This window comes from Anolis sagrei, chromosome 5 (assembly GCF_037176765.1).
Source record: "Anolis sagrei isolate rAnoSag1 chromosome 5, rAnoSag1.mat, whole genome shotgun sequence".
NCBI classification, from domain to species: Eukaryota; Metazoa; Chordata; class Lepidosauria; order Squamata; family Dactyloidae; genus Anolis; species Anolis sagrei.
The window spans coordinates 91,569,029-91,596,257 of NC_090025.1; the positions used below are offsets into that span (position 1 = coordinate 91,569,029).

Below are 27,229 nucleotides of genomic sequence, written 5' to 3' on the forward strand. Positions count from 1 at the left end.
TCACCTACGGATGTGAGAGCTGGACCTTTCAGGAAGGCTGAGCGAAGGAAGATCGATGCTTTTGAACTGTGGTGTTGGAAGAAAGTTCTGAGAGTGCCTTGGACTGCGAGAAGATCCAACCAGTCCATCCTCCAGGAAATAAAGCCCGGCTGCTCACTGGAGGGAAAGATACTAGAGACAAAGTTGAAGTACTTTGGCCACATCATGAGGAGACAGCAAAGCCTAGAGAAAACAATTATGCTGGGGAAAGTGGAAGGCAAAAGGAAGAGGGGCTGACCAAGGGCAAGATGGATGGATGGCATCCTTGAAGTGACTGGACTGACCTTTAAGGAGCTGGGGGTGGTGACGGCCGACAGGGAACTCTGGCGTGGGCTGGTCCATGAGGTCACGAAGAGTCGGAGACGACTGAACGAATGAACAACAACATCTGAAAATACTTTAAGTCTCCGTATAAATGACAAATGACAAAAGTTAACTGATAAATTTAACCCTTCCTTGCTCCAGTTACATTTGCCTAATGTCCCAGATTCAAAACAATATTCTAAAAGACTAAGATACTCAGATGTCATTGGTCTTCAGCTTTCAAACTCCTAAGCATACAATAGGAAGAGATTTTGAGAGTTGTCATTCAAAATAATTATAATTTCCACATGCAATTATTACCTTCTCATAGGGTATCTGCAGAAGGTCCAGTACCACACTGTGTGCTCCCATATTTTTAAGCAATCTTTGCTGCTGATTTCGACATTTTTTATTCTGGACACAGAGTTTGCTTAAACGGTTTAAAATCTGTTCACAAAAAGAGATGTTACATTGTAGTAAAATAAAAAGTGAAGGAAGATATACAATGCTACAATAATAAATACCTGGTCTCAGGCCCGTAGCCAGGATTTCGTTTCGGGGGGGGGGGCTGAATTTTTTTCAGGGGGGTTCGGGGGGGCTGAGTTTCGGGGGAGGGGTGAATTTTTTTCAGGGGGGTTCGGGGGGGCTGAGTTTCGGGGGAGGGGCTGAGTCTGAGTGAAAGAGGGTCTAGCCTAGCAAACCTTTTGTATCATTACCCCAATACCCCCATGCATATGGGATATATTGAGTATGGTGATCAGATCATGATATGAATAAACATAACAGTTTAAATAATGCACCAGTAAGGCCTTTTCGCAAACCACCATAAGAATTTCGGGGGGGGGGGGGGCTGAAGCCCCTCAACCCCCCACCCCCGGCTACATGCCTGCCTGGTCTGGTTAATGCTTGCAAGACTACCAAAGCCTAGCAGGAGCTATAAGTGATATTCAGAGGAAAACCACCTGATTATTCCTTAAGAAACCCCTATGGAATTCATGGAGTCACTATAACTCAAAAGCACTTTTTTTTAACTGATGTTTAAAGGAATGTTGATCAACATACCTCCATAACAATATTGTAGTTATTACTCTTATTGCTGTCAATCTGAGGCTTCTTACTTCCATCTTGGACTGGGCTCAACATATTGGATTCCTATAAGTTAAGAAGTCGGGCGGGGGAGTGGGGGGAGTTTGAATTTATAACATTGAACATGAGCCAGAAACATGAATCAATAAACTTAGCAACTATGAAAGACAAAGGCTGGCAATAATTCACTAACGTCATGTTATACCTAAGTATGGGCACAAGAAATAAATGTATGAATCAATTCAGAAGTAGACATTAGGGCTGTGCGTTAAAAAAATAATGAAAAAAATGTTTCAAAACTCATTGCAATTAGCGTTTTGGGGGGTGGTGTTTTGATTCTAAAGTGTTTCTAAAGTGTCGTTAGTGAAATTTTTGTTAATATAATGAGAGTGACAACATTTTGTTACTTTTTTGTTATAGGAATTGCACAAGTGAGGAAACTTCAAGGGCTCTTTTCTCCCTCATTTTTACAGCTTTTAGGGTGAAACTTGCTATAATGGTCAATAGTTAGGGGAACCACCATTTTGTGGGATTGCAAACAAAAACTACAACATAGAAATAGTTTAAATAATAAAAGACCCATAGCAAGCTACTTTTCTCATCTCCAAAAATAACCCCCACCCCAATGTGCTTTGGGGCCTCTCTAGGTCCTCTGGTGCAATTCTATATTAAATTATTGTCTATTATTTTTAAACATATCCATCAAGATTGACAGTATACAATATATCAACAAATATGGCATTGCTTGCAATGTTTATCTTGTAGAGTGCAATTCTAGCTGAAGCAAAAGGTTGGGGGGGGGAGGGCATAATATTACGAGGGGTAACTCATCAAAAATAGTAACGTTTTCATTCCATTTAATACTCTCCTTTTTTTCAAGTCACCGAGATAGCCACACATGGTTTGTTATTCAAACATTAAAAGTATGGAAGGAGACACAAGGCATATGCATGAATCAGATGCTTCTACAGAAAGAATATTTTCTGAGTCTACACAGAAAGCATCGATGGGTCTTCACAGATAAATAATGATACAGTTGAATGCACATTCTGGCAAGTTTTTCCAATGAAACAAAATATAAGCTGAAGATCAAGTAAAACTCGTGAATTTTAGGAATTTTTAACTGTTATCCACTTTTACTTTGCAAAAAAGACTTTAAGGACTTTTGTTGAAAGATAGCATAGAAATATCTCCAACAAATATTCTTACAACCAGTGCTATTAAAACTAAAACGATATACACAAAGTATAAGACAAAATGACAACCTCATTGGGCTCATCACTTCCTTTTGTCTGGCTTTCACCAAGTTCTCCGCTCTCATAACTGCTGCTCTTTTCAACCCAAAGTTCAGATTTTTCTACGGTAAGCCTCAACTGGTCAAGATCAGCTTTAATCTGTTTGTAGTTGTCCACATCCTGATTAGACACCAACAACTGAACCTGTGAAATAACCAAATATCACAAATGTTTGGTTACATTATTTCTTGCTGGATAGTTCCACTCCACTCCACAACTTAATCTTTTCATTGGACCATGCAACTTCCACCTTTCAAAAGATCCCAAATAACAGATTATATAGATAAAAGCAAAACAAAAATCAAAGGTCTGGTTAATGCATATATGTATATGTACAAAATATATATGTACATAATGTATATGTACATATCACTTGATATGTTGAAGCGGTGTGGAAAACTTGATTCCTATGAAAAGCACTGTGTTAAAGATTTATTTATTTATGTATGTATTTATTTATTTGACTTGTATACCGCCACTCCCAATTTGGCTCGGAGAGGTTTACAGTAGTAGAATAAAACAATACAACCAACTTTAAAATACAATGAAAACGAGAACAGACATAGTCCCGAGTTATTCACCCATCGAAAGCTTGTCGGAAAAGAAAGGTTTTACAGGCTTTCCGAAAGATGACAAAATAGTCTCTTATCTGTGACATTGATGACATTGATAAGCAAATCTGTGTGATATCATGGTCATTTAAGGCCCCTCATACGTAATTATGTGCAAACTGACTTAATTCACAGTAATCTGACTTAATTCACAGCTCCCAAACTAAGGTGTTAATCACACATTTATCCTTACAATACCCCATGTCTTTGAATTTTACAATGCAATGGTTGGCATATAAATGTGTATATATATATATATATATATATATATATATATATATATATATATATATGAAATACAAATAAAAGGTACTTTTGCCATGATTGCATACAGAACTGCACACACATTTTTTAAACAGAAACAACACAATTTAAGTTCAAACTGGGCAAAAGCAAAACTGACTGAAATTTACACTGGATTACAGCAGCTCTGTGACCAAGGGAGAAAATTCAAAAATAAAGATACTGAACAGACATTATGTTTAATCCTTGTTCTCTGTATTTTAAAATATATTTTATAGAAATATGCTTTAATATGTGTGTTTTGTAGAATGTTTTTAGATGGCTGCAGGTTTTAGTGATGTTGTAACCCACCTTGAGCCACGAAGACAGGTGGTCAAGAAATATTATTATTATTATTATTATTATTATTATTATTATTACCATTATTTAGAAAACAGAAAATATCTCCAGAATTCTTTTGATTAACATTTTACCACAGAGAAAATGTAACATACAAGGGAAGTGAACATTTTAAGACTCAATAGTGATAAGAAAAATAATTGACATAATTGAAAAAATTTGAACTTTAAGCAATATTGGGAAGTTATGAGGAAAACCTTTAAATAACACATTTTAGACATATGGGGGGGGGGGGGGGCTGAACAGAATGAGCATTGCCTGATAGGGAAAATGTTCTTACTTAATACAGTAGTGAGGTGGGGGATAATTTAAAAAAAAATGATCTTGTTGCAACTAATTTCCATTTGTGCTTCCATTTAGCCACCTGTGTCCGTGGCTCCATTTATTTACAGCCCAGATCAACTGTTTCAGGGTCTTAAAATGCACAAATGCACTAGAACAGTCCACAAACACAAACAAAATCATGCATTTTCCTTGACTGCAGGGATATACAGTCATGTGAATATGCACATTTTTGGACAAAATCGGGTTTTAAGCACACCTTTTTAAGACATGTTTTTCAGCTGTTAGGAAGTTAATCATTATAGCCATTTTTTACTTTTTTCTGAATTCACACTGAGGGCCCCTCTACACAGGCCCTAAAATGCAGGTATTGTTGGGGTAAAAGGGGGTGTCTAAATTATGCTAGTGGTAAATCTGCTCAGATTCACAACAACAGACGAAAAATACATGTTAAAAAGGTCCACTTATATCCCAATTCTGGTCATATACATCACTGTATATCCCTGGAGTCTGAAAAACATGTCATCATAGTCAGGCAAAACCAATTGAAACGAATCCATCAAAATCTGACAAGATGGTGTCCTGGCTACATCCACTGGAGCTGCCATAATGGAGGCGTCCAAATCATCCCAAATCCGACTGGTCTTATTGGCGAAATGGTGGACAAAGTCCTCATTGTGGTTGATGGTATGGAACATGTGGTCTTCTGCTTTATTGTTTAGATGCCCTTTGACCACTCTAGCTTTTTGCAACAGTAATAGATGTCAAGTACATGACTTTCTTCGCTGCCTCTATAGCTCCGCTGTGAGCCTTTTTGAAAGCCTGAAACAGCTGATCAGCTCATGGGAGTCTCAAACAGACATACAGTTGGCTCAAGGGAAGCACAAGTAGAAAGCAATTAGAACTCTCTGAAACTCATTATTTTAAACTTTATCATATTAAACAGAGCTTGAATTAACAATTGGGGGAAGAGAGAAATCTGGCAGAAGTTTTAAAAAATTCACTCCATTATGCGCTGGACCTCATATGCGCACATGCAAATCTGCTTATATTTATATTAAAATATTGGCACGTGTGTGCATATACCGTCCAGCACATAATGGAATGAATTTTAAAAACCCTTCCATTGGATGTCCCCTGTCTGTCCTCCATCTTGTTCTGAATCAGAGGAAGCCTGTGAGGACAACAGGGGGTCCAATCCCAGGACTAACAGGTTTCTGTGGGGACCTGCAATGAGGTCCTGGGATTTTTAACCTCCCCTCTCCCCCATTTAAAACACAGATTTTAGAGCTGCCTGGAAGTGCCTTGAGTTGTGTTGTGTAAGCAAACACAAAATCTACATGTCTTTCACCTACAATCATTTCTGAGCTTTCACTAGAACCAGCTCAGTTTGTTTCCTAATTAGAGACCTCTTTCCTCCACAAAAAGGTATGTCAACTATTCAGCTGTCATTTAACAGGCAACAGTAACTGTTTATGCACTTTATCAACATAGCCTCAATTTAATAGCTGGCAGAAGGACATTATGCAACAACTGTTGCATAAAACATAACTTTTCCAGCTGTTTGTTAGTCATACTAATTTAGAAGAGAGGGAACCTTGTACAGTGCGCACACACATGCACACAGAATGGTACAGACATGTTCAAAGACCATAGTAAGTGGGCCAGGGGAGGGGTGTGAATGCACTCTGCTTTTCTCATCTGAGAAGAGAACATCTGTCCAGGCCTTTGACAGCAGTTCCAATGGCTCAGGAACAGAAACACTGAAATATTTCTGACTAAATTACATTTGATGGAGAAAGGCTTGCAGTTTGATATCATTTGAAAAGGAGAAATAAGTAAAAGTATTGCTTTAAATAAAAACACAAATCCTTATACCCTAGTATACTTCAGTGGCTGTACCTGTTTAAATGCTTGCAGAACCTCTGCTCGTTGGCTGAAGTGTTTGAACAACAGATGCAAGGCTCCTGAAAGCAAAGGAGGGTAGTCATGCATAATAAGGTGTATGAGGACCCGCAAAAAAGTCCTGCCCCCTTCGTCATCCAGCTGCACTGCATTTTTTTCTTTTCTGCAAAGAAACCCAAAACTAATGAACAAGTTTGGTAAAGATAAAACATAATGTTTCTGCTAGACCACTCAACAGAGGATGGATCTCGGAAACTGAGACATAGAGATAAAATAATAACGGGAAATGTATGCTGCATATCTGTTTTAAACATGCAATGCAAAGTTGAAATAAAAAGCAGAATATAGACTCCTCACTGGCCCAGGGAGCTAACAACTATTAATAATCAGTTTTATGTAACTGCTGTCTCAAGTTTGGTTCCTGAATCCATACTTTCCAGCACATCACACATGAGATTAGGACCAGTGTGGCCAAGCAACATCCAAGTATTGACAAAGATATAACTGAGCAACAACACACTGGCTTGGACAGACTGTAGCATTTTACCCAAGCCTGTTGGAATCCGTTCCTTTTCCTTTTCCTTTGTTAAGTGAACTAGTTGCAAACACAGAGCCCTTCCAGACAGGGTTAAATCCCAGGAGAAACTCGAATACTTAATCCCAGCTCCTCCTGTGATTTAGTTCCCAAACTTCCTCCAAATCTTGCACTTCCCTGGGAGAGGGGGTTGTCAGAAGTTGACTTGGAGGGCATGTAGCCAATCCCCAGTTTTGCCCAAAAACTTACCAAAGACAGCTTGTGACGCACCAGGAGGTTGCAGGCAGAGATCCCTCTTGCCCCCCCCCCCCCCCCCACGCCAACCTCCTGTTGTGTAAATTGGAAATGTCAGAAGATGTCTTTGCACATGCTGCCAGGCCTCTCAGGTCCATGTTTGGGGCAAAATGAATAGCTGGAAGGAGTGGGTGGGCTTGCCATCCCACTACTTCAGGCTCTGAGAGCCCAAAGAATGGGGATGGCAATTGGGATTGACTCCCTACAGGCCTACACCTGAAAAGACCTGGACCTTACATTATTTGCTGGATCTTTCCAAGTGTCAAATTAATCTGGAGTAAACTGGAAAATCCCAGTTTACTCTGGATTAATTTGGGTTTACCTGAGGTATCATATGGATGCCTCACGTAAACCCGGAGGGTGTAAATAAGGTATATTATGTTGCTTTTATTTGTCCAGGAGATTCATTGGTCTTAAAATAAATCCTGAATGCAGTTTAGCCCAAAAGACGGCATCTATGAAGTAAGTTGAAAACTGTACTTGAGCTCTGCCTTGTAAGCCAGATTCCAAACATGGAGGAGTTGTATTCTGGAATATTACAGTACAAACATTCTGAAACAGGAACACATGGACCTACTGGAAGATACTATCCTTTTAGGCTGTGTCAGACAAAACAGCTGTGTAGATCATTTTCAAAATTTAATGTTGGGATGTAGTATCAAAAATAGTACTACAGCAAGAGACAGAGTAAAGACTGAACAGGAAATGTTTGTTGGCTTTGTTTATTGCAGAGGAGGAGGATGAAGGTTGGTCAAGCATTTTAGAGCTTACCTGCCAGCAAACATGGTTTCTGCTTGAGCAGCAATTTCATCTATATCAGGAACAACTGCTATGAAACGAAATAAAGAGATGGTAGTACAATCAGTATTACAGCAACCTTATTTTGCGCTAGTCATAAATTATCAGTAGTAACTGGTGCCGCACAGTAAAAGAGGTAAACACTACTAACACACTACCCAAGGACAATAATTTGCTCGTTTGTCTTTTGGCTATGGGATCTCACTGAAGCTATATCCAAATAAGCATAGTAAAAACACAGTAACTACATTAAATATTGCTGAAACTAAGAACATCATTTACATTCCATCATCTGACTACTTTGTCAGAAAATATTCAACCTAACATAAGATCTAAATGTATCGTAATATATGGAGCACTTTCCCTGCCACTTGCATGCATCTTTCATAAATCACTGACCTGGGACACAATGGGTTTATGACAACATAGGGTCTCCCTGATCCCATGGTCTAACTTTGCATTAAAGAGACCAAAAGATTGCAAAAAGGTGCACTGAGGCGCTTCCCACATTTACGAATGGATGAAGAAACAGGTAGGAGACTTTAAAGAACACTTCTCTTTCAAATAACACGTGGTCATTTCAATGTTTATTTAGAATTAGGCTGCTTTAGCAAGAGTACCTGAGGATATCACTGGTGAATCAGCTTGAGACATTATGGTGCTATCAGCATTTTCATTGCTCTCGCCAAATTCCTTCTTGTAAATAGATAGCATGTAGGATATTCTGTAGTCAAGTCTAACACTAAGAATGAACTAAGGGAAAAAGATACAATACTTTTGAATTCAGAAGTATTTGAAGATGATTTATCTATGAAACCAAAGTTACTAATGTTGATTTAAAATATATTTAATAAAACACATTTATTATTTCAGAATCTAATCCTTTACATTATTATATAGTTTTTTTGCATGTCTGAAAAATAGTACAGGCAGTCCCCAAGTTCTGAACAAGATACATTCTGTAGGTGTGATCGTAAGTGGAATTTGTATGTAAGTTGGAATGGGTACATCTTTTAAGTATAACACCAGATAGATAGATAGATAGATAGATAGCTTTGGATCTTGAAGGGAATTGTTAACACCCCTGTGGTGTTTGTTTTACTGTCTGTGCCCCTGTTCAGAAGATCTCCTCACTCTCTGTTCCTGTGATAATTAGATTTTTTAAAAAATGGCTTGTTGTGAAAACAAGGATTGGTGATAAAGCTTCAGTGGACACATCTTTTCCCCATGATAACCCTTTCAGGAGTGAATTTCCCTTCTGAGGGGTAGATTTCTCTCAGTTGCTGTTGTCTCACCCTCGTTCTTAACTATGAGTCATTTATTATTATTATTATTATTATTATTATTATTATTACTTTATTTGTACCCCGCTAGCATCTCCCGAAGGATTCGATGCGGCTTACAACAGGCCGAAGCCCAACACAATACAACAATACAATATCTAGCAAATAAAAACAGTTAAGCAAAAAAACCAATAACAATAACAATACGACAAGACATTATTAAAAACTGAGTCGGCCGGAGTAGGGGTACAAGGTTAAAAGTGCTGATATATTGGAGGGGTGTGGGATTATGATATAAGTGCGGTGTGCAGTGTGCGGTGATTTTGGTACTAAAGTGCTTCTGGGATTTGGTACTGGGAGATTCCTAATCTGAAAAGGCACATTGGAACAGCCAGGTTTTCAAATTCTTTCTGATGACTGCCAGTGTAGGGGCTTGTCTGAGATCTTTCGGGAGGGCGTTCCAGAGGCGGGGAGCCACCACGGAGAAGGCCCTGTCTCGCGTCCCCACCAAGCGCGCTTGTGATGCGGGCGGGATCACGAGCAGGGCCTCTCCAGATGACCGGAGTGAGCGTGTGGGTTCGTAGACAGCGATGCGGTCACGCAGGTAGGGTGGTCCCAAACCGTTCAGGGCTTTGTAGGTAAGCACCTGCACCTTAAATTGGGCTCGGAAAATAAACGGCAGCCAGTGGAGCTCCTTAAACAGGAGGGTTGACCTCTCTCTGTAATGGGCCCCAGTTAACATCCTGGCTGCTGCCCGTTGGACCAATTGGAATTTCCGAGCCGTTTTCAAGGGCAGCCCCACGTAGAGCGCATTGCAGTATTCCAGTCTAGAGGTGACTAAGGCATGGACCACCCCGGCCAGATTAGCCTTAGCAAGGTACGGACGTAGCTGGCGCACAAGTCTCAGTTGTGCAAAAGCTCTCCCGGTCACCGCCGAAGCCTGAGCCTCAAGCGTGAGCGATGAATCCAGGAGGACTCCCAAGCTACGGACCTGTGGCTTCAGGGGGAGTGTAACCCCGTCCAACACAGGTTGCCACCCTATACCCCGATCTGGTTTACGATCGACCAGGAGGACCTCTGTCTTGTCGGGATTAATCTTCAGCTTGTTCGTCCTCATCCAGATAGACACAGCGGCCAGGCACTCGTCTAGTACCCGAGAGGCCTCCTAAGTCAAATTGTAAGTCAAATGTTCGTAACTTGGGTATTACCTGTACTACATGTTGAGTATTTCTTATCTGAAATGCTTGTCACCAGGGATGTTTTGAATATGCTGGCTTCCTCGCTCCTCACCCCAGATTTTGAGAAACAGATGGGACTCAAGTGTAAACATGATATTCATTTTTGTTGCATACACATCTTATACACGTAACCTGACAGTAAATTTTACATGCTACATTTAGAATAGTTTTGCAACTGAAACCAAGTATTTGTACACTGAACCATCAGAAAGCAAAGGTGTCATTATCACAGCCGTGTGTATGACCTTGTAATGTTTTGAATCTTGGAATTCCTGATAAGGGATGCTCAGTCTGTACCAATATTGTAATGCAAAAGATATTAATCGCACTTTGATGAATGCATGGCATCAAATCATGCCAATATGTAACCCACCTTGAGTCGCCATAAGGTTGAGAAAGGCGGGCTATAAATGTTGTAAATAAATAAATAAAGCCCAGTCGTCTATTGGCCACATAAAATCAGGCAAAGAAATTCTAACCTCAGTACAAACTGAGAGACAATGAGGTGAAGTTAGTGCTAGAAACCAGTTTTTCCCATTCAAAAAGTTGAGCCATACTCAGAAAGAAACATTATATGATCATTAAAAGTAAAGAAATCCAAAATAACAGAAGTGAACTTCAATCCACACAAGAAGACTTTTCTCTCAATTTCTCTAATCTGAATCCTCTCCATCTCTCCCAATTGCCAAGTCCATAACAAGTCATTGCCATGCTTCTGATTTAAAATGTTACAGCAAGATTTTTACCTGTAAAATTTCTATGATTTTTAACTTTGTGTCCATTACAGTGACATCTTCACTTTCCACAATGTTGGCTTGCTTGCTTGGATGGGTGCTTGGTGGTATATCAGGAACAGAAATTGGAAAAATAGAGCCTCTACTGAGAACCATTTGAGTCATCATCTCTCCCACACCATGAATAGTCCTCATAACGTTGTTCCCTATGTAAATAGAAATATAAACGTGGAAAGATGTGAATTAAACAGTTGATAGTCACCTCCATAGAATCATAGAAGCAGAGAGTTGGAAGAGACCTTGTGAGCCATCCAGTCCAACCCTCTGAGAAAGAAGCAGGAAAATCACATTCAAAGCATGTGATATTGGGAGTCATGTGGCTGATACAGAGGGATGTACATTTAAATTGTGGAGGGCAAAATGTGACACATATCGGTTGTTTAGTGCCTAACTCCCAGCTTACGCTTTTTTCCTTGCAAAAAAGAAAAAAGTGCTTAAACACTTAAGGTAGTCTATTAATCATTTGGAAATTCCTAGGGACATACAATGCCCATTCCTGTTTTAAATACATATAAATACATACGTAAAATTGTGTCATGTTAACAAAAAAATACAAAGGTTCAACCACATGTGTGAAAGACAAAGTGATCTTTTTGGTGTGTCCATCATACCTGTTGAATTAAATAAAAATATTTCCAACTGAAAAGGCCTAGCCCTTAGCTCTTTCAGATTAGAATACCTACAAACTAATTCATGACATGAATGAATGAATTTTATTACTGTGGTCAAGATATGGGACAAGATAGTTTTTGTTCCTGCCACTATCACTTTGACTTGGTAGTAGGCGACTCCCTCCTTAGAGGAACGGAAGCCATCATTTCCAGACCAGATGGGATGGCTCAAGAAATATGCTGCCTACCAGGGTCAAAAATACACCATATCACTCAGAGGCTCAACAGGCTCCTCAAGCCCCATCACCGTCCTCCCCTCATGTTGATTCATGTAGGAACCAATGATACTGCTAGGCATACTTTTCAAAAGATCATAAATGATTTTCAAGCTCTCAGAACAAAGCTAAAACAATCTAATGTACAGGTGGTCTTTTCATCCCTCCTCCCAGTTGTAAGGCACGGTCCTACAAGGGCCAGAAAAATAGTACAGTTCAATGACTGGCTTAGAAAATGGTGTCAGGAGGAGTGCTTTGGCTTCCTCGACCATAGCCTGCTTTTCCAGGAGGATGGTCTACTGGCAAGGGATGGGGTGCATCTCACACAAGTAGGAAAACACCTTTTTGCTCACAGACTTGCAAATCTCATTTAGGTGCACTTTAAACTAGGTCCACCGGGGGAGGGGCACAACAGCCTTGTGAACACTACTTTACCCACAATGTCAGGGAACCACCAGAAGGCTAAACGGAGGGCTGCACAAACACAACGAGGACCAAGTAGCAAAAGCACAATAATCCCCATTAAACAGCTCAGGGGAAGATCTCAGGGGCTCACATGTCTTTACATTAATGCACAGAGCATGGGAAATAAACAAGACGAACTCCAACTTTTAGCATAACACCACAAATATGATATCATAGGCATCACTGAAACCTGGTGGGATGACTCCTATCGCTGGAATGTAGACATTGAGGGCTATAACCTCTTTCACAGAAACCGAACAAAGGGGAGAGGAGGCGGAGTAGCCTTATATGTCAAAAACTCTTATGCTGCAGAAGAGATGCAAGAGAGCAATCCAGGAAACCAGCTTGAAAGCATCTGGATAAGAATCAAGGGAACTGGGACTCAAAAAGATGTCATTGTAGGCATCTACTACAGACAACCAAGCCAGGAGGAAGAACTTATGAAGTCTTCTGCCAACAGTTAACAAAACAGGCACAGAGAAGAGATGTAGTAGCCATGGGCGATTTCAACTATCCCGATATTTGCCGGAAAACAAACTCGGCCAAGAGTACAAGGTCCAATAAATTCCTCGCTTGCCTTGCAGACAATTTCATGGTCCAGAAGGTAGAAGAGCCAACAAGGAGGTCGGCTACTCTTGATCTCATCCTAACAAATGCGGAGGACCTGATCGATGCGGTTGAAGTGGTCGGATCCTTAGGGGCAAGTGACCATGTGCTCCTGCAATTTGAGGTACAAAGGAAGGCCGAAACTAAGACAAGTCAAACCCGCATTTTGGAGTTTAGGAGAGCTGATTTCCGAAAAATGAAGGAAACGCTGAGCAGCATTCCGTAGACACAGATACTAAAAGATAAGGGAGTTACGGATGGATGGGAATTTCTCAAGAGTGAAATACTCAAGGCACAATTGCAAACCGTACCAACATAGAGAAAAAATAGAACAAGTGCAAAGAAGCCAGAATGGATGTCCAAAGAACTTCTAACTGTGCTAAAACACAAAAGAGACATGCACATGAAGTGGAAAAAGGGAGAAATCACCAAAGAAGAATTCAAACAAATAGCCAACACCTGTAGGGAAAAGGTCCGCAATGCTAAAGCACAAAACGAGCTCAGGCTTGCCAGGGACATTAAAAACAATAAAAAGGGCTTCTTTTCTTATGTCAGTAGAAAAAGGAAAAACAAGGAGGCAATAGGGCCTCTTCGAGGAGAAGATGGGGCAATGCTGACAGGGGGTAGGGAAAAGGCAGAACTACTTAATACCTTCTTTGCCTCGGTCTTCTCACAAAAAGAAAGTCATCTTCAACCTCAGCAAGATGGAGTGGATGAGGGATTAGAGGACATCCAACCCCAAATTGGGAAACAAGTCGTCCAGGAATACCTAGCCGCTCTAAATGAGTTCAAGTCCCCAGGGCCAGATCAACTACACCCAAGAGTACTGAAGGAACTAGCGGAAGTCATTTCGGAACCATTGGCAATCATCTTTGAGAGTTCTTGGAGAACGGGAGAAGTTCCAGCAGATTGGAGGAGGGCCAATGTGGTCCCAATCTTCAAGAAGGGAAAGAAGGATGACCCAAACAATTACCGTCCGGTCAGCCTCACGTTGATACCAGGCAAGATTCTGGAAAAGATTGTTAAGGAAGTGGTCTGCAAACACTGAGAAACAAATGCGGTCATCGCTAATACTCAACATGGATTTATCAAAAACAAGTCATGCCAGACTAATCTGATCTCTTTTTTTGATAAGACTTACAAGCTGGATAGATGCGGGGAATGCCGTGGATGTAGCATACATGGATTTCAGTAAGGCCTTCGACAAGGTCCCTCATGACCTTCTGGCAAGGAAACTAGTCCAATGTGGACTGGGCAAAACTACGGTGAGGTGGATCTGTAATTGGTTAAATTGACCAATCCAGAGGGTGCTCACCAATGCTTCCTCTTCATCCTGGAAAGAAGTGACGAGTGGAGTGCTGCAGTCCAACCCCCTGCCAAGAAGCAGGAATATTGCATTCAAAGCTGCCCTGACAGATGGCCATCCAGCCTATGTTTAAAAGCTTCCAAAGAAGGAGCCTCCACCACACTCCGGGGCAGAGAGTTCCACTGCTGAACGGCTCTCACAGTCAAGAAGTTCTTCCTAATGTTCAGACGGAATCTCCTTTCTTATAGTTTGAAGCCATTGTTCCACGTCCTAGTCTACAGGAAAGCAGAAAACAAACTTGCTCCCTCCTCCCTGTGACTTTCTCTCACATATTTATATATGGCTATCATATCTCCACTCCGCCTTCTCTTCTTCAGACTAAACATGCACAGCTCCTTAAGCCACTCCTCATAGGGCTTGTTCTCCAGACCCTTGATCATTTTAGTCACCCTCCTCTGGACACATTCCAGCTTGTCAATATCTCTCTTGAATTGTGGTGCCCAGAATTGGACACAATATTCCAGGTGTGGTCTAACCAAAGCAGAATAGAGAGATAGCATGACTTCCCTAGATCTAGACACTATATTTCTGTTGATGCAGGCCAAAATCCCATTGGCTTTTTTTGCCGCCACATCCCATTGTTGGCTCATGTTTAACTTGCTGTCCTCAAGGACTCCAAGATCCAGCCCCTGTTTAAAAGCTTCCAAAGAAGGAGCCTCCACCACACTCCGGGGCAGAGAGTTCCGCTGCTGAACAGCTCTCACGGTCAGGAAGTTCTTCCTCATGTTCAGATGGAATCTCCTCTTTTGTAGTTTGAAGCCATTGTTCTGCGTCCTAGTCTCCAAGGAAGCAGAAAACAAGCTTGCTCCCTCCTCCCTGTGGCTTCCTCTCACATATTTATACATTCATACCGTATTGTCTCTGGAATGGATTGCATGTTATTGTTAAATAGAGATGCTATTAAATAAAGAGGCAGGGAGAATGTGGAAGCATGACTTTAGCCAAGAGGCCTTCTCATACTTTGGTTTTCATCCGGGCAGAAGGTTGGGCCCAAGTAGGCATTGACTTTTTGAGTTCAAAGAAAAAAAAAACCTGGGACTGCTGTCAGGTATCCAAAAATATTCAAAATATGCTTTTAAGTTTCTTCTTTTATAAGGTGGAGTCATTGTGAATTTTATTTATTTATTTATTTATTTCGAGGTTTTATATACCGACCCTCTCACCTTCAAACAGGGATTCGGACCGGTTCACAACATGTGTTAACATACAAAAAATATACAATAACAACACAATGCCACTTCATTACACGATTAAAATATCAGCACCATACACATTAAAACATTATCATCCCAGTTAAAAGAGCCAAATCGTCCGACACCATCACAATCCCATTCATCATCCTCCTTTCATGTGGGCAAAGAATTAAATCAGTTGTCAAATGCCGCGTTCCACAACCAGGTCTTTGTTAGTTTCCTGAACGTCATGAGGGAGGGGGCAGTTCTGATCTCTAATGGCAGGGAGTTCTAAAGTCGAGGGGCCACCATCAAGAAGGCCCTGTCCCTCGTCCCCACCAGCCGTGCTTGTGCAGGCGGAGGGACCGAGAGCAGGGCCCCTCCAGACGATCTTAGTGGTCTTGATGGTTCGTAGGGGAGAATACGTTCGGAGAGGTAAACAGGGCCGGAGTTGTTTAGGGCTTTATAGGTTAAAACCAGCACTTTGAATTGTGCTCGGAAGCTAATCGGCAGCCAGTGGAGTTCGAGTAACAGCGGAGTGGTGTGCTCCCTGTACCCCGCACCCGTTAGTAATCTGGCTGCCGCGCGTTGTACTTGCTGCAGCTTCCGGGCAGTCTTCAGAGGCAACCCCACGTAGAGAGCGTTGCAGTAATCTAAGCGGGATGTAACCAAAGCGTGTACTACCGTGGCCAAGTCAGCCCTCCCAAGGTACGGACACAGCTGGCGCACAAGTTTTAATTGTGCGAATGCTCCCCTGACCACCGCTGAAACCTAGGGTTCCAGGCTCAGCGATGAATCCAGGAGAACTCCCAGACTGCGTACCTGCGCTTTTAGGGGGAGTGTGACCCCGTCCAGCACAGGCTGTAACCCCGTACCCTGTTCGGTCTTACGACTGACCAGGAGTACCTCTGTCTTGTCCGGATTTAGCTTCAATCTGTTGTCCCTCATCCAGTCCGTGACAGCGGCCAAGCACCGGTTCATGACCTGAACAGCCTCCTTAGTGGCAGGTGGAAAAGAGTGATAGAGTTGGACATCATCTGCGTACAGATGACATCGCACCCCAAAACTCCGGATGATCTCTCCCAACGGCTTCATGTATATGTTAAACAACATAGGGAACAGTATTGAGCCCTGCGGGACTCCACAGTGCAATGGCCGAGGAGTCGAGCAGGAGTCCCCTAGTGCCTAATTAAATGAGCTTGTTGCATGCTTCAGGTTTTTGTGACAGAAACTGATCATCAATAGGAGCTTGCGATCTCTACAATAAGAGAGAATAGAAGAAGGCACACAATTGTCTTCCAAAATATGTCAGTTGCACTCTTTTCTGCCTCTTTCTTTCTCATTTTAATACCTGTCAGTTTATAGTCAGCTTAAATTACTATCATCATCTACACTTAGCTTGCCCCTTTCCTTTGTGCTGTACCTTGGTGAAAAGAACCACAGTTATAGATAATTAATGTTTATTTAGTTCCAATGGTAGGTTAAGCACTGTATAGATCAGCAGACTGGCATGGCATAGAAATCTGTGCTGAGCTGAAATTTGAGCTTTAAGGTTTTAATAACTATAATACAATACAAGTAGGAAACATTTAAGCAAACTTGCCTAGGCATGGCAACTTGTCTGTGGGTTTTATGGTCCACATGGTTACATTCCCAAAGGTCATACTGGCAATACGAGTTTTCAATATTTGCTTTGACAGAAGCCCATTCTACAAATCCTACCAGAACACCAGAAAAAGCATCATCAAACATTCACATTGTTTCAGTATTCTTTGATTTCTCATTGTTCCGTTTCATTACACTGCATCATTTCTCATTTTTCCCTTTAGGATGTTCAGTCTTATTTGCCCATAGAACAGTTCAATTGTCTGTGAGCAAGTGAGGCCAGCAAATGGGAGGACAAAGAAGAAATGAGTTGAATAACTTCATTTGAGTATCAATGTTAAGGTCAACAATGCAGAACAAAAGATCACCTTTTATATGTATATTCAACCACTGAATATATCTAAATCAATGAAACAAAGCAGAAGGCAGTGGTAACTCCAACTTTCTTTCAGAGAATCACAGAATCATAGAGTTAGAAGAGACCTCATGGGCCATCTAGTCCAACCCCCCTGCCAAGAAGCAGGAAAATCACATTCAAAGCATCCCCGACACACCCTTTACATCTATACATGTATGTGTGTGCATTTACCTTCAAATTGACCTTATGGTAACCAAGATTTCTTAGTGTTTTCTTAGAGAAGCGTTTCTCAACTTGGGGGTCGGGAGGGGGTTTCAGAGGGGTCACCAAAGACCATCAGATGTGTGTCTGATGGTCTTAGGAACACCTTTGACAGAGAAGGCTGAACATCTCCTTGCCCGTCCTTCTCTTCCTTTTTGGAAGCAGATGACAAGTCCTCCCACCAAAAGCCCTCCTCTGCTGTGATTGGCTGGCCTCTCAGCCAAGTGGGATGGCTGTTTCTGAGACTCCAAGCAAGAAGGGCAGAGAAGGCATGCTTGGCGCTTGGCTGCATGGTGCGCATGCGTGGGCAAATCAGTGCATGCGAGGGTGGAGGGAGGCTCGTGCCAGCATGTGGGTTCTGTGTGGGAAGTTTGGCCCAATTCGATCGTTGGTGGGGTTCAGAATTCTCTTTGATTGTAGGTGAACTATAAATCTCAGCAACTACAACTCTCAAATGTCAAAGTCTATTTTCCCCAAAACGTCATCAGTGTTCATATTTGGGCATATTGAATATTTGTGCCAAGTTTGGTCCAGATCCATCATTGTTTGAGTCCACAGTGAATTCTGGATGTAGGTGAAGCACAACTCCAAAACTCAAGGTCAATGTGCACCAAACCCTTCCAGTATTTTTTGTTGGTCATGGAGTTCTGTGTGCCAAGCTTGGTTCAATCCCATTGTTGGTGGAGTTCAGAATACTTTTTGATCGTAGGTGAACTTTAAATCTCAGTAACTACAACTCCCAAATGAAAAAATCATTCCCCGCCCAACCCCACCAGTATTCCAATTAGGGCAAATCGGGTATTTGTGTCAAATTTGATCCAGTGAATGAAAATACATCCTGCACATCAGATATTTACATTATAATTCATAACAGTAGCAAAATTACAGTTATGAAGTAGAATGAAAATAATGTTATGGTTGGGGTCACCACAACAGGAGGAAATGTAGTAAGGGGTCATGGCATTAGGAAGGTTGAGAACCACTGTCTTAGAGGATGGAGTACTCAGATGTGGGTTTGCCAGTTCATTTCTCTGTAATACAGTCCCCAAAACTTGATTTTCATTGGCAGATTCCCATCAAAGTACTAACAAGGGCTGATCCTGCTTAATTTTCAAGATCAAACGGGACCTAGAGCCTTTATGATATGTAGGCCAAGCCCTGTCGAGTTTTATTGAAATCAATGGAAACTGTATGCTTGTAATTGTACTTTGGATTTAATATATGGTTCTTAATGGATTATTTTAGTATTATTTTTAATAATGGTTTCCTTTTGGCTTAGGTTTTTTAATTAAAAGCATAATTAAAATATTTGCAATGGCAAAATGTTAGCTGCTATTTAACCAAGAGATTCATTTAACCCTGCTACATGCACAATGGAGGACACCAGAAGCACCCCAAGTGGCCCGATACTGGTCAAAGGACATTTAATCAACTACCAAGCTTGCAAACTTTGTGTCTTTTGTATGTTTGTTTGTTTGTTCTGTCGAAAATGTAATACAACTGTTTGGTTGCCTGACACGATAAATAAATAAAACCAAGAGATATTGATTTGAATCTGAAATTGTAGCAACTGATCACTGCAGAAAGGCACTAAGCATTGCTTTAAATGATAACGCATTTTCTGCAATTTTCTCCTTACCTCCATCTTGAAATTTGCTTAATCTTTCAAGGTAGGATGACATTGGCACTTGTACAATATCAAGAATAGCCAGTAGTGTTCTGGTCAACCTGAGGAGTTCACTGAAACTGTAAAAGCCAAAGTATATGAGATTGCGAGCCAGGTGTACCACCTAAGGGGGAGAAAGGTTGAAATAAAAATCCAAACATTAATTTATTAAAGCATTTTCTAAAATTAATATTATGTTTAATGTTCTTAGATATTTTCTTTAATTGCTGATATGTGCCTTTAGTCCTACCACAGATTTTCTTGGCAACTTACGGAAACCCTATCACAGGTTTATCCAGAAGTGGTTTGTTGTTGACTTTCTCTAAGCCTGAAAAAGTATGAATTGCCCAACCGAAGTCACCCAACAACTCGGAGAGTTTGGGATACAAAAATACTTGTTTTTCAGAAAGTCAGACCAGGGAATGAATCATGTGATCGCTCAGATTTCTAGTCTAACAGTCAAAGCACTATACCATGTTGGCTCATAGATGCAAATTAATAAATGTAACGGATATGAACAGACATGTGGTGATGCCTTCGTTATTATATACTATCCAGAGAATGAAGGTCCTGTTTTGGCTTCTCAATTCTTGCCTTTCCACATTCTATAAGTCATAGCACACTAAGGAAAAGAGAGATGGCAGGAAGGATTCCCTGGAACTACTTGTTTGCCTTCAAAATTTCCAGTGACCTGGGCTCAGTTCCTGTTGTGGTGTTTTCAACGTTTTCAACACGCCCTTCACCATCTTCCCAGTAAACTGCAGGCAGGGCTCCCAGAACTTGAAGATCAGTTTCAGGTCAGACTAAACTTTGTAAAGCACTGACATTTAGGGTATGTGATACCTAAATACTAGGCCTGGGTAACAACGGAAAAGTTTGTTTCTAAAATCGATTCGTTTTTTGGGGTTTTTGCGTTTCGATATTTAAAAGATTTCCGAAATTTTCCTTTTAAAAAGTTTGATATTTACGAAATTTCGTTATTATTAATGAATTGATTCGTTAAGATGGCGGACCCCCGCGCCAAAGGGTTTTTTTTCTTTTTTTTGAATATTTTTTAAGAAAAGAAATATTTAGCAGAAAAAGTTTAAAAATAGAAAATTAACAAAATTCTTGCCCTGTAGTGGGGCAAAAACAGCCACAACAACTGGGTGAAACAGGGACAAACAAACACACACACAGGCAGAGCAGCAAGCAATGCCTCCCCGCTGCTCCCAGCTCCTTAAACCGCCCTCGCTCTCCCGAGTCCCAACACACAGCAATGAATGAATGCAAGCAAGCAAGCAAGCAAGCAAGCCTCCCACACCAAAACAGCCACAACAACTGGGTGAAACAGGGACAAACAAACACACACACAGGCAGAGCAGCAAGCAATGCCTCCCCGCTGCTCCCAGCTCCTTAAACCGCCCTCGCTCTCCCGAGTCCCAACACACAGCAATGAATGAATGCAAGCAAGCAAGCAAGCAAGCAAGCCTCCCACACCAAAACAGCCACAACAACTGGGTGAAACAGGGACAAACAAACACACACACAGGCAGAGCAGCAAGCAATGCCTCCCCGCTGCTCCCAGCTCCTTAAACCGCCCTCGCTCTCCCGAGTCCCAACACACAGCAATGAATGAATGCAAGCAAGCAAGCAAGCAAGCAAGCCTCCCACACCAAAACAGCCACAACAACAAAGACAAACACACACACACAAGAGCAGCAAGCAAGCAATGCCTCCTGCTCCCACCCTCCTCGCTCTCCCTAGTCCCGACTCCCAACAGCAGCCAGCCAGCAACGCTTTAAAGCCTCCCGCACCTCCCGGCTCCTCGCCTCAGCCCAGACTGAGCAATGCGGCCACGTGGAGCCGCTTTTAAAGGGCAGCCCGCCCAATCAGAATGAGACACGGTGCTTGGGAGCGCCGGATTGGCTCCCGGCGCACCCAGCATCCTCCATCCTTAAACGTCATTTCCGAATCGGGCGGAAGCTCGTAAAAAAGATGGAGGATGCCGTTTCGGTATTGAAAAACACTTCAGGGTTTGAAAATATATTTCAATATCATTTTGTAAATGAAAAAAATAACGAATAATTAATGAATTACAAAATTAACGAACGAAACCGCCCAGCCCTACTAAATACATATTCTATTTGAATCAGGCCTATCAAGTGCATCACTGAGTTCTCACAGTAAGTCAGCTAGATGCCTAAAGGAAGCTGCTAACAGATGCATGTAGAATGTTCCCACTTGTGCTAGCTAGCAAATAGTATCTAAAGGTACACTGGCTCTTATATTGCAGCAAAAGTATTGTCATTGTAACAAGTATATTTGACAGACTCACTCTTCATGCATCTGCCTAATCTCTTTGTAAAGTCATATAATTTGTGGACCACCATTACCTTGTTGAACAAATTTCATGGGTTAACAGTGTACTTTGTATAGAAGTGCTTCCTTTGGCATCACTCAGTGTCAATGGAGAACATCAGGTTCTAGTGTTATGAAATAAACCCTGCCATTCAAGAATTATGTTGCTCTATCATGTCACTTTCTAGTTGCCTTTTTCTAAACAACTCCAAACATTGTAAGACTCCAAACTCCTTGAGTTTTCTCTATTCCAGAGTCCGAAATATTCCTTTCCTTACGATTGTTCCATGTATAGCTGAGGTAACAAATACAATTTATCATCTTGTCATGTACAAAGGTAGCAGCAACCCTGGAACCTAACTAATAGAAGTCCACTGAAACCCATTTCTGTGTTTTCAGAAATACATCCCCTGCACATTCTTAGACATGTTTTGACAAGCATAGCTAGTCTTTGAAGGATGCTCAATTTTGTGATGTGACAAAATGAGAGGTGCACTTGGCTCACCTAACCATGTAACATGTCTCTGGATCTTCCAATCACCTGTATATACAGCACCCCATTATAATGTTTGTGGTATTATTAAGTGCCCAGGAAGATATTCCCATTATTCCATCAATGCAAAATGTAAAGCAGCATTTTCCAGGACTCTTAGGACAATATGGAGAAGCCTAAAACATGGGAGAAAGTATCCACTGCAATTTTTAAAATAGAGGCAACACTGGCATGAGGAGGAACTTTCAAAATGGACCAATGTAGCTGGAAAGAACAGCACACTGCTGCCCCATATATATTTTATATATTTTATATTTTAAAGATTTTTTTTAAAGATTCTTAACCATGCCTTGGATTCACCATGGAGAGGCTGGATCTGCAATCGTTGTTCATTAGATGATTTCTACGCTCATGCCTTTGTAAAGTCACAGATTGACTGGGAGTAAACACGAGGGGACACAGGCATGCAATAAGGTTTTGTGATTCTCTACAAACAAGACATGAACGTGGAAGGCAACCAAGACTTTCCCCCTTCCCCACAAAGAGTAAGAAAACAAAGGGTAAAGAAAGCCACCAACAAAGATACGCTGGTCGATCTAAGATCTGTGACAGGCCTCTGGACTCTCCCCCTTTGGCCTCCCATAATCTGATCCTTCAGAAAGCTGTCAGGTGGCTGTTGTTTTCCTGGCAAAGGAAAAGTCCAACAGGGGTGCCCAGGTATTTTTGTACCCTGTTTCGGGGAAAGCAATCCCCTTCCTCAGGAGTTGATAAAATCAGCAACTCTAGACTCTTATCTATAACAAAACATAACATCACATAGAGCAATGTTTCTCAACCTGGGGGTCGGGACCCCTGAGGGGGTCACAAAGGGGTGTCAGAGGGGTCGCCAATGACCATCAGAAAACACAGTATGTTCTGTTGATCATGGGGGTTCTGTGTGGGAAGTTTGGCCCAACTCTATCATTGGTGGGATTCAGAACGCTCCTTGATTGTAGGTGAACTATAAATCCCAGTATCTACAACTCCCAAATGTCAAAGTCTATTTTCCCCAAACCCCATCAGTGTTCACATTTGGGCATATTGAGTATCTGTGCCAAGTTTGGTCCAGATCCATCATTGTTTGAGCCCACAGTGCTCTCTGGATGTAGGCGAACTACAACTCCCAAACTCAAGGTCAATGCCCACCAAACCCTTCCAGTATTTTATGTTGATCATGGGGGTTCTCTGTGCCAACTTTTGTTCAGTTCCATTGTTGGTGGGATTCTGAATGCTCTTTGTTTACATGTTAACTATAAATCCCAGCAACTACGACTCCCAAATGACAACCCTACCAGTATTCAAATTTGGGCATATTTGTGCCAGATTTGCTCCAGTGACTGAAAGTACATCCTGCAGATCATTATTTACATGGCGATTCATAATGTTAGGGTTATGGTTGGGGGTCACCACAACATGAGGAACTGTATTAAGGGGTCGCGGCATTAGGAAGGTTGAGAACCACTGACATAGAGTAACAACAACAACAACAATTCTTTATTGATTAGTCAATATTGACCATATCAAAACATACAAAACATACACATACAGTAAAACCATATATGAATACGAGGCATCATGGCCTACTGGCCTGTCAACCCACTCCTAAATAATTGAGCAATTACAAGATAAAAAGGTTAAAAGATTAAAATTGTTTAATTCCTTAAAAAAGGGTTAGGGTGGGGGCATGGGTAGGTAAAACTAGTGGCGTGTCCATATTAAGTTTTTAAGTTTGAGTTTTGCTGATGGCAGCAAGGTCGCCTCTCTCTGCTTCCATCTTCTCACGGATGGCCAGCGCTTTTTGGATAAAAAGGGTCAATTTTAAAATAGAGTTTTTATCTGAACCCTGAAGGAGGATGTGCAATTTCTCCTTATTCTCTGAATAAGTATGATTCTCCAGCAGAGGCTCTAGGTAGTAAGACCGGATCCTGTTGTAGAAGGGACATTTTAAGAAAAAATGTTCTGAGTCCTCCACTTCTGCATTTACCTCACGGCAGCCACAGGTTCTCCTCGTGTAGGGAATATTCTGATGTCGTCCCAACTTTGACTTAATGTCGAGCTGCTCAAATCTAGCCCGGGTAAAAAATTTTCTAATATAAAGTGGAAGTATAAAAGAGAGGTAATGTTCCATGCCCACATTACATTTAAATTTGGCCAGGTATGGAGTGGCTCTAGCTTGCGCTATGTTCATTAGATCATTTTGTGCAGCAATGTCGAGCGCTCTTTGGTATACAATTGAGCATACCTTTGCCCCAAAATTTGTTAACTCGTGAGGGGCAAAACCTAACCTACTAACTGTGTGGCCAAATCTGCTAAGCCAAGATGACCACTCTTTGTGGTTTTCTTGTTCTAGAAGGCATAGGGCTGGGAGTCTGTGTGGTTGCATTTGTCTTATTTTGTACCACCAATTGATCTGCCTCTTCAGAATTGTGGTGGAGATTGGGGGTACTCCCGTCTCTGCTCTCACTGCAGCTGACAGGGATGATCTCTCCACACCTAAGCCAATTTTCAGGTGGCGCAGTTGGAATCTCTCTACCAATAAAGTGTCTTGCTCACCCCATATTTCAGCTCCATACAAAGCGATGGGGAACACCTTTGCCTTAAGAACCTTCAGAAAGGGGCGCAGAGAGCCCGGGTAATTGTGGTTGCATAATTTATGAATTGCCTGTGCAGCATTATCAGCTTTTGCAATACTTAATTTTAGATGTTGGGTCCATGCCCCTGATGCTGCAAAATGAAGACCTAAGTATTTAAATGTCCTCACTTGCTCCACTTTGTGCCCGTCAAGGTGCCAGTTGGAAGCCTTAGCTTTCTTACCAAAAACCATTATTTTGGATTTTTCTTTACTTATAGTGAGGGCATTTTCAGTACAATATTGGCTAAGTTTTTGCAGGGACCTCCTTAACCCGACTGGGGTGGTGGATAACAATACTATGTCATCTGCATGGGGATGTGGATGTGAGGGCGATCTGGCTGCGACATCTGTCACCCCATTGATCGCCAGGGTTGATTCGGCTGATCTGGCTGGCTAGGCGGGTGTCCCCTTCCTCCCTCACCGCTCCATGTGCGTCCCTCCCGAAGCTGCGCGCTCGGTGGAAGAGGACGACGTCCCAGGTATAGAAGGAGTGTACCGAGGTCTCCAGTCTTCGGTCCCGGGTTTACGATAGCTGAGCTCCCCTGATAGAACCTCCAAACAAGCTCAAGGTCCATAGAGTAACAAGTATTTTCCAGCACAATTATAGTAGTAAAGATAATGGATACATCAAACATATAACATATACTCACATCATGCCAGATAGCTTATACAAAAAGTGACTCTGCTTGAAGTAAATTCACACTGCGAGTAATTCTGAAGGGTCATCCACAGGTTTATAAAGAATAATTAGAAACTTAAAGGAAACAGTTAAAATTAAGTGACTCGTTAAGTCCTTGAGGGGAAAGAACTTATACCCGGGCACCCCTGTTGAATGCCATTTGGACTTTTCCTTTGAAGACTTATTTTGAGAATTTTCACTGGACTTGAGTTGGATTTTTTCCATGAAGATTGTTTTGAGAGTGACGCTCCATCTTCATTATTGTCTTCAGTTTACATATAGCCTCATGACTCAATGCTTACTTTGTTTATATGACTTTTCTTATTTAATGTATCCCTGAAGCCTATATACAGTGGAATCCTTATCCAGACCTAGAAATGTTACGTTTGAGAGCGGCTGCTCCTTTTGATTTTGCTGTGTACCACTGAATTGAGCTATGTACTGGAGATTTTGGTAAATGGAATACTATATGCTCTTTAGATAATACACTTTGACATTACGCATAGATTGTTTTGTGTTTGTGCTGATACCTTACAAGTACTCTGGGATATTGTGTAGAGAGCAAGACACACACACACACAGAGAAAGCTAAATTGTTTGCTTTTCTGCTCCCCCCCCCCACTCCCCCATCATCATAATTATTTGGATTAGGATTAGTATCCCGCCTTTTCTCTTTAAAAAGAGACTCTAAACAGTTCACAATAAAACCAATACAATATACAAACATTAAAATGCAATTAAACATGAACAGTATTTAAAATAAACAGTTAAAATCCTTAAATCCAATTAGCTGGTTCTTAATTTGAAAAGCACAGGCAATAGTACTAGGTTTAATAATTGGAAAGTACCTCAAAAGTTAACTTGTTCTTCTGTTTGTCTCCAAAAGGAAAGGGCTGATTCACAACTTCTTTCAAGTACTCTTCCACACATTCCATTGTCAAAGCAAATTTCCTCTTCATGTCATTTCGTGAAGAATCTGTGAAAGAGTCATACCTATAAAGCAAGACAGCGAACAAAAGCTGGATGAATAGAATATAGGAGGAGGCTGAAATCTCTTTATCCATCATTCTCCCTTCCTGGCAATATTAGATCAGCACCCTCCCTCCTGTCCTTCAGAAGGATGGTGAAGACCTGGCTGTGGGACCAAGCCTTTGGGGCAGTGCAATAAGACAAATTATGGATATAAGTGATTTTAATGTTTGTATATGGCACTGAATGTTTGCCGTATATATGTTGTGCTCCACCCTGAGTCCCCTGCAGGGTGAGAAGGGTGGAATATAAATGTTTTAAATAAACAAATAAAAATAAAATTCTTTGTGAATAACAAGTCTGGAGAGAAGATTGTTGATATCTCCCATGGACTTATGAATAAGCATTCCAAAAGAATTAGAGAAGAGGCAACATGAAGCATACAGGTGCCAGCAACAGGGTTTTATCCCCTGTGGTTTTAACTGATCGCAGTTTTGCCGTCTATAAAACCTAGGAGAGTTTAAAATCAAATAGATGAATCTAAGTTAGATCATTTGCCCTATTGCTTCATTACCTTAAAGCAGGCA

General features: G+C 41.4%; 1 protein-coding gene across 3 annotated transcripts in view; it reads right to left on the minus strand.

The window, feature by feature from the left end:
* Nucleotides 1-27,229, minus strand: part of ITPR2 (inositol 1,4,5-trisphosphate receptor type 2) — a 313,417-nt gene that overhangs the window by 147,170 nt on the left and 139,018 nt on the right. For 2 of the 3 annotated variants that reach the window (XM_060778247.2, XM_067468876.1), the window contains 9 exons: nt 26,522-26,666; nt 19,464-19,614; nt 11,058-11,251; nt 8,411-8,543; nt 7,764-7,821; nt 6,161-6,326; nt 2,694-2,867; nt 1,405-1,494; nt 664-789 (listed from right to left, as the gene is read on the minus strand). In XM_060778247.2, the coding sequence (XP_060634230.2) occupies nt 664-789; nt 1,405-1,494; nt 2,694-2,867; nt 6,161-6,326; nt 7,764-7,821; nt 8,411-8,543; nt 11,058-11,251; nt 19,464-19,614; nt 26,522-26,666 (1,237 nt within the window). The remainder of the gene's footprint in view (nt 1-663; nt 790-1,404; nt 1,495-2,693; nt 2,868-6,160; nt 6,327-7,763; nt 7,822-8,410; nt 8,544-11,057; nt 11,252-19,463; nt 19,615-26,521; nt 26,667-27,229) is intronic. The other variant, XM_060778249.2, reaches the window with a different exon arrangement.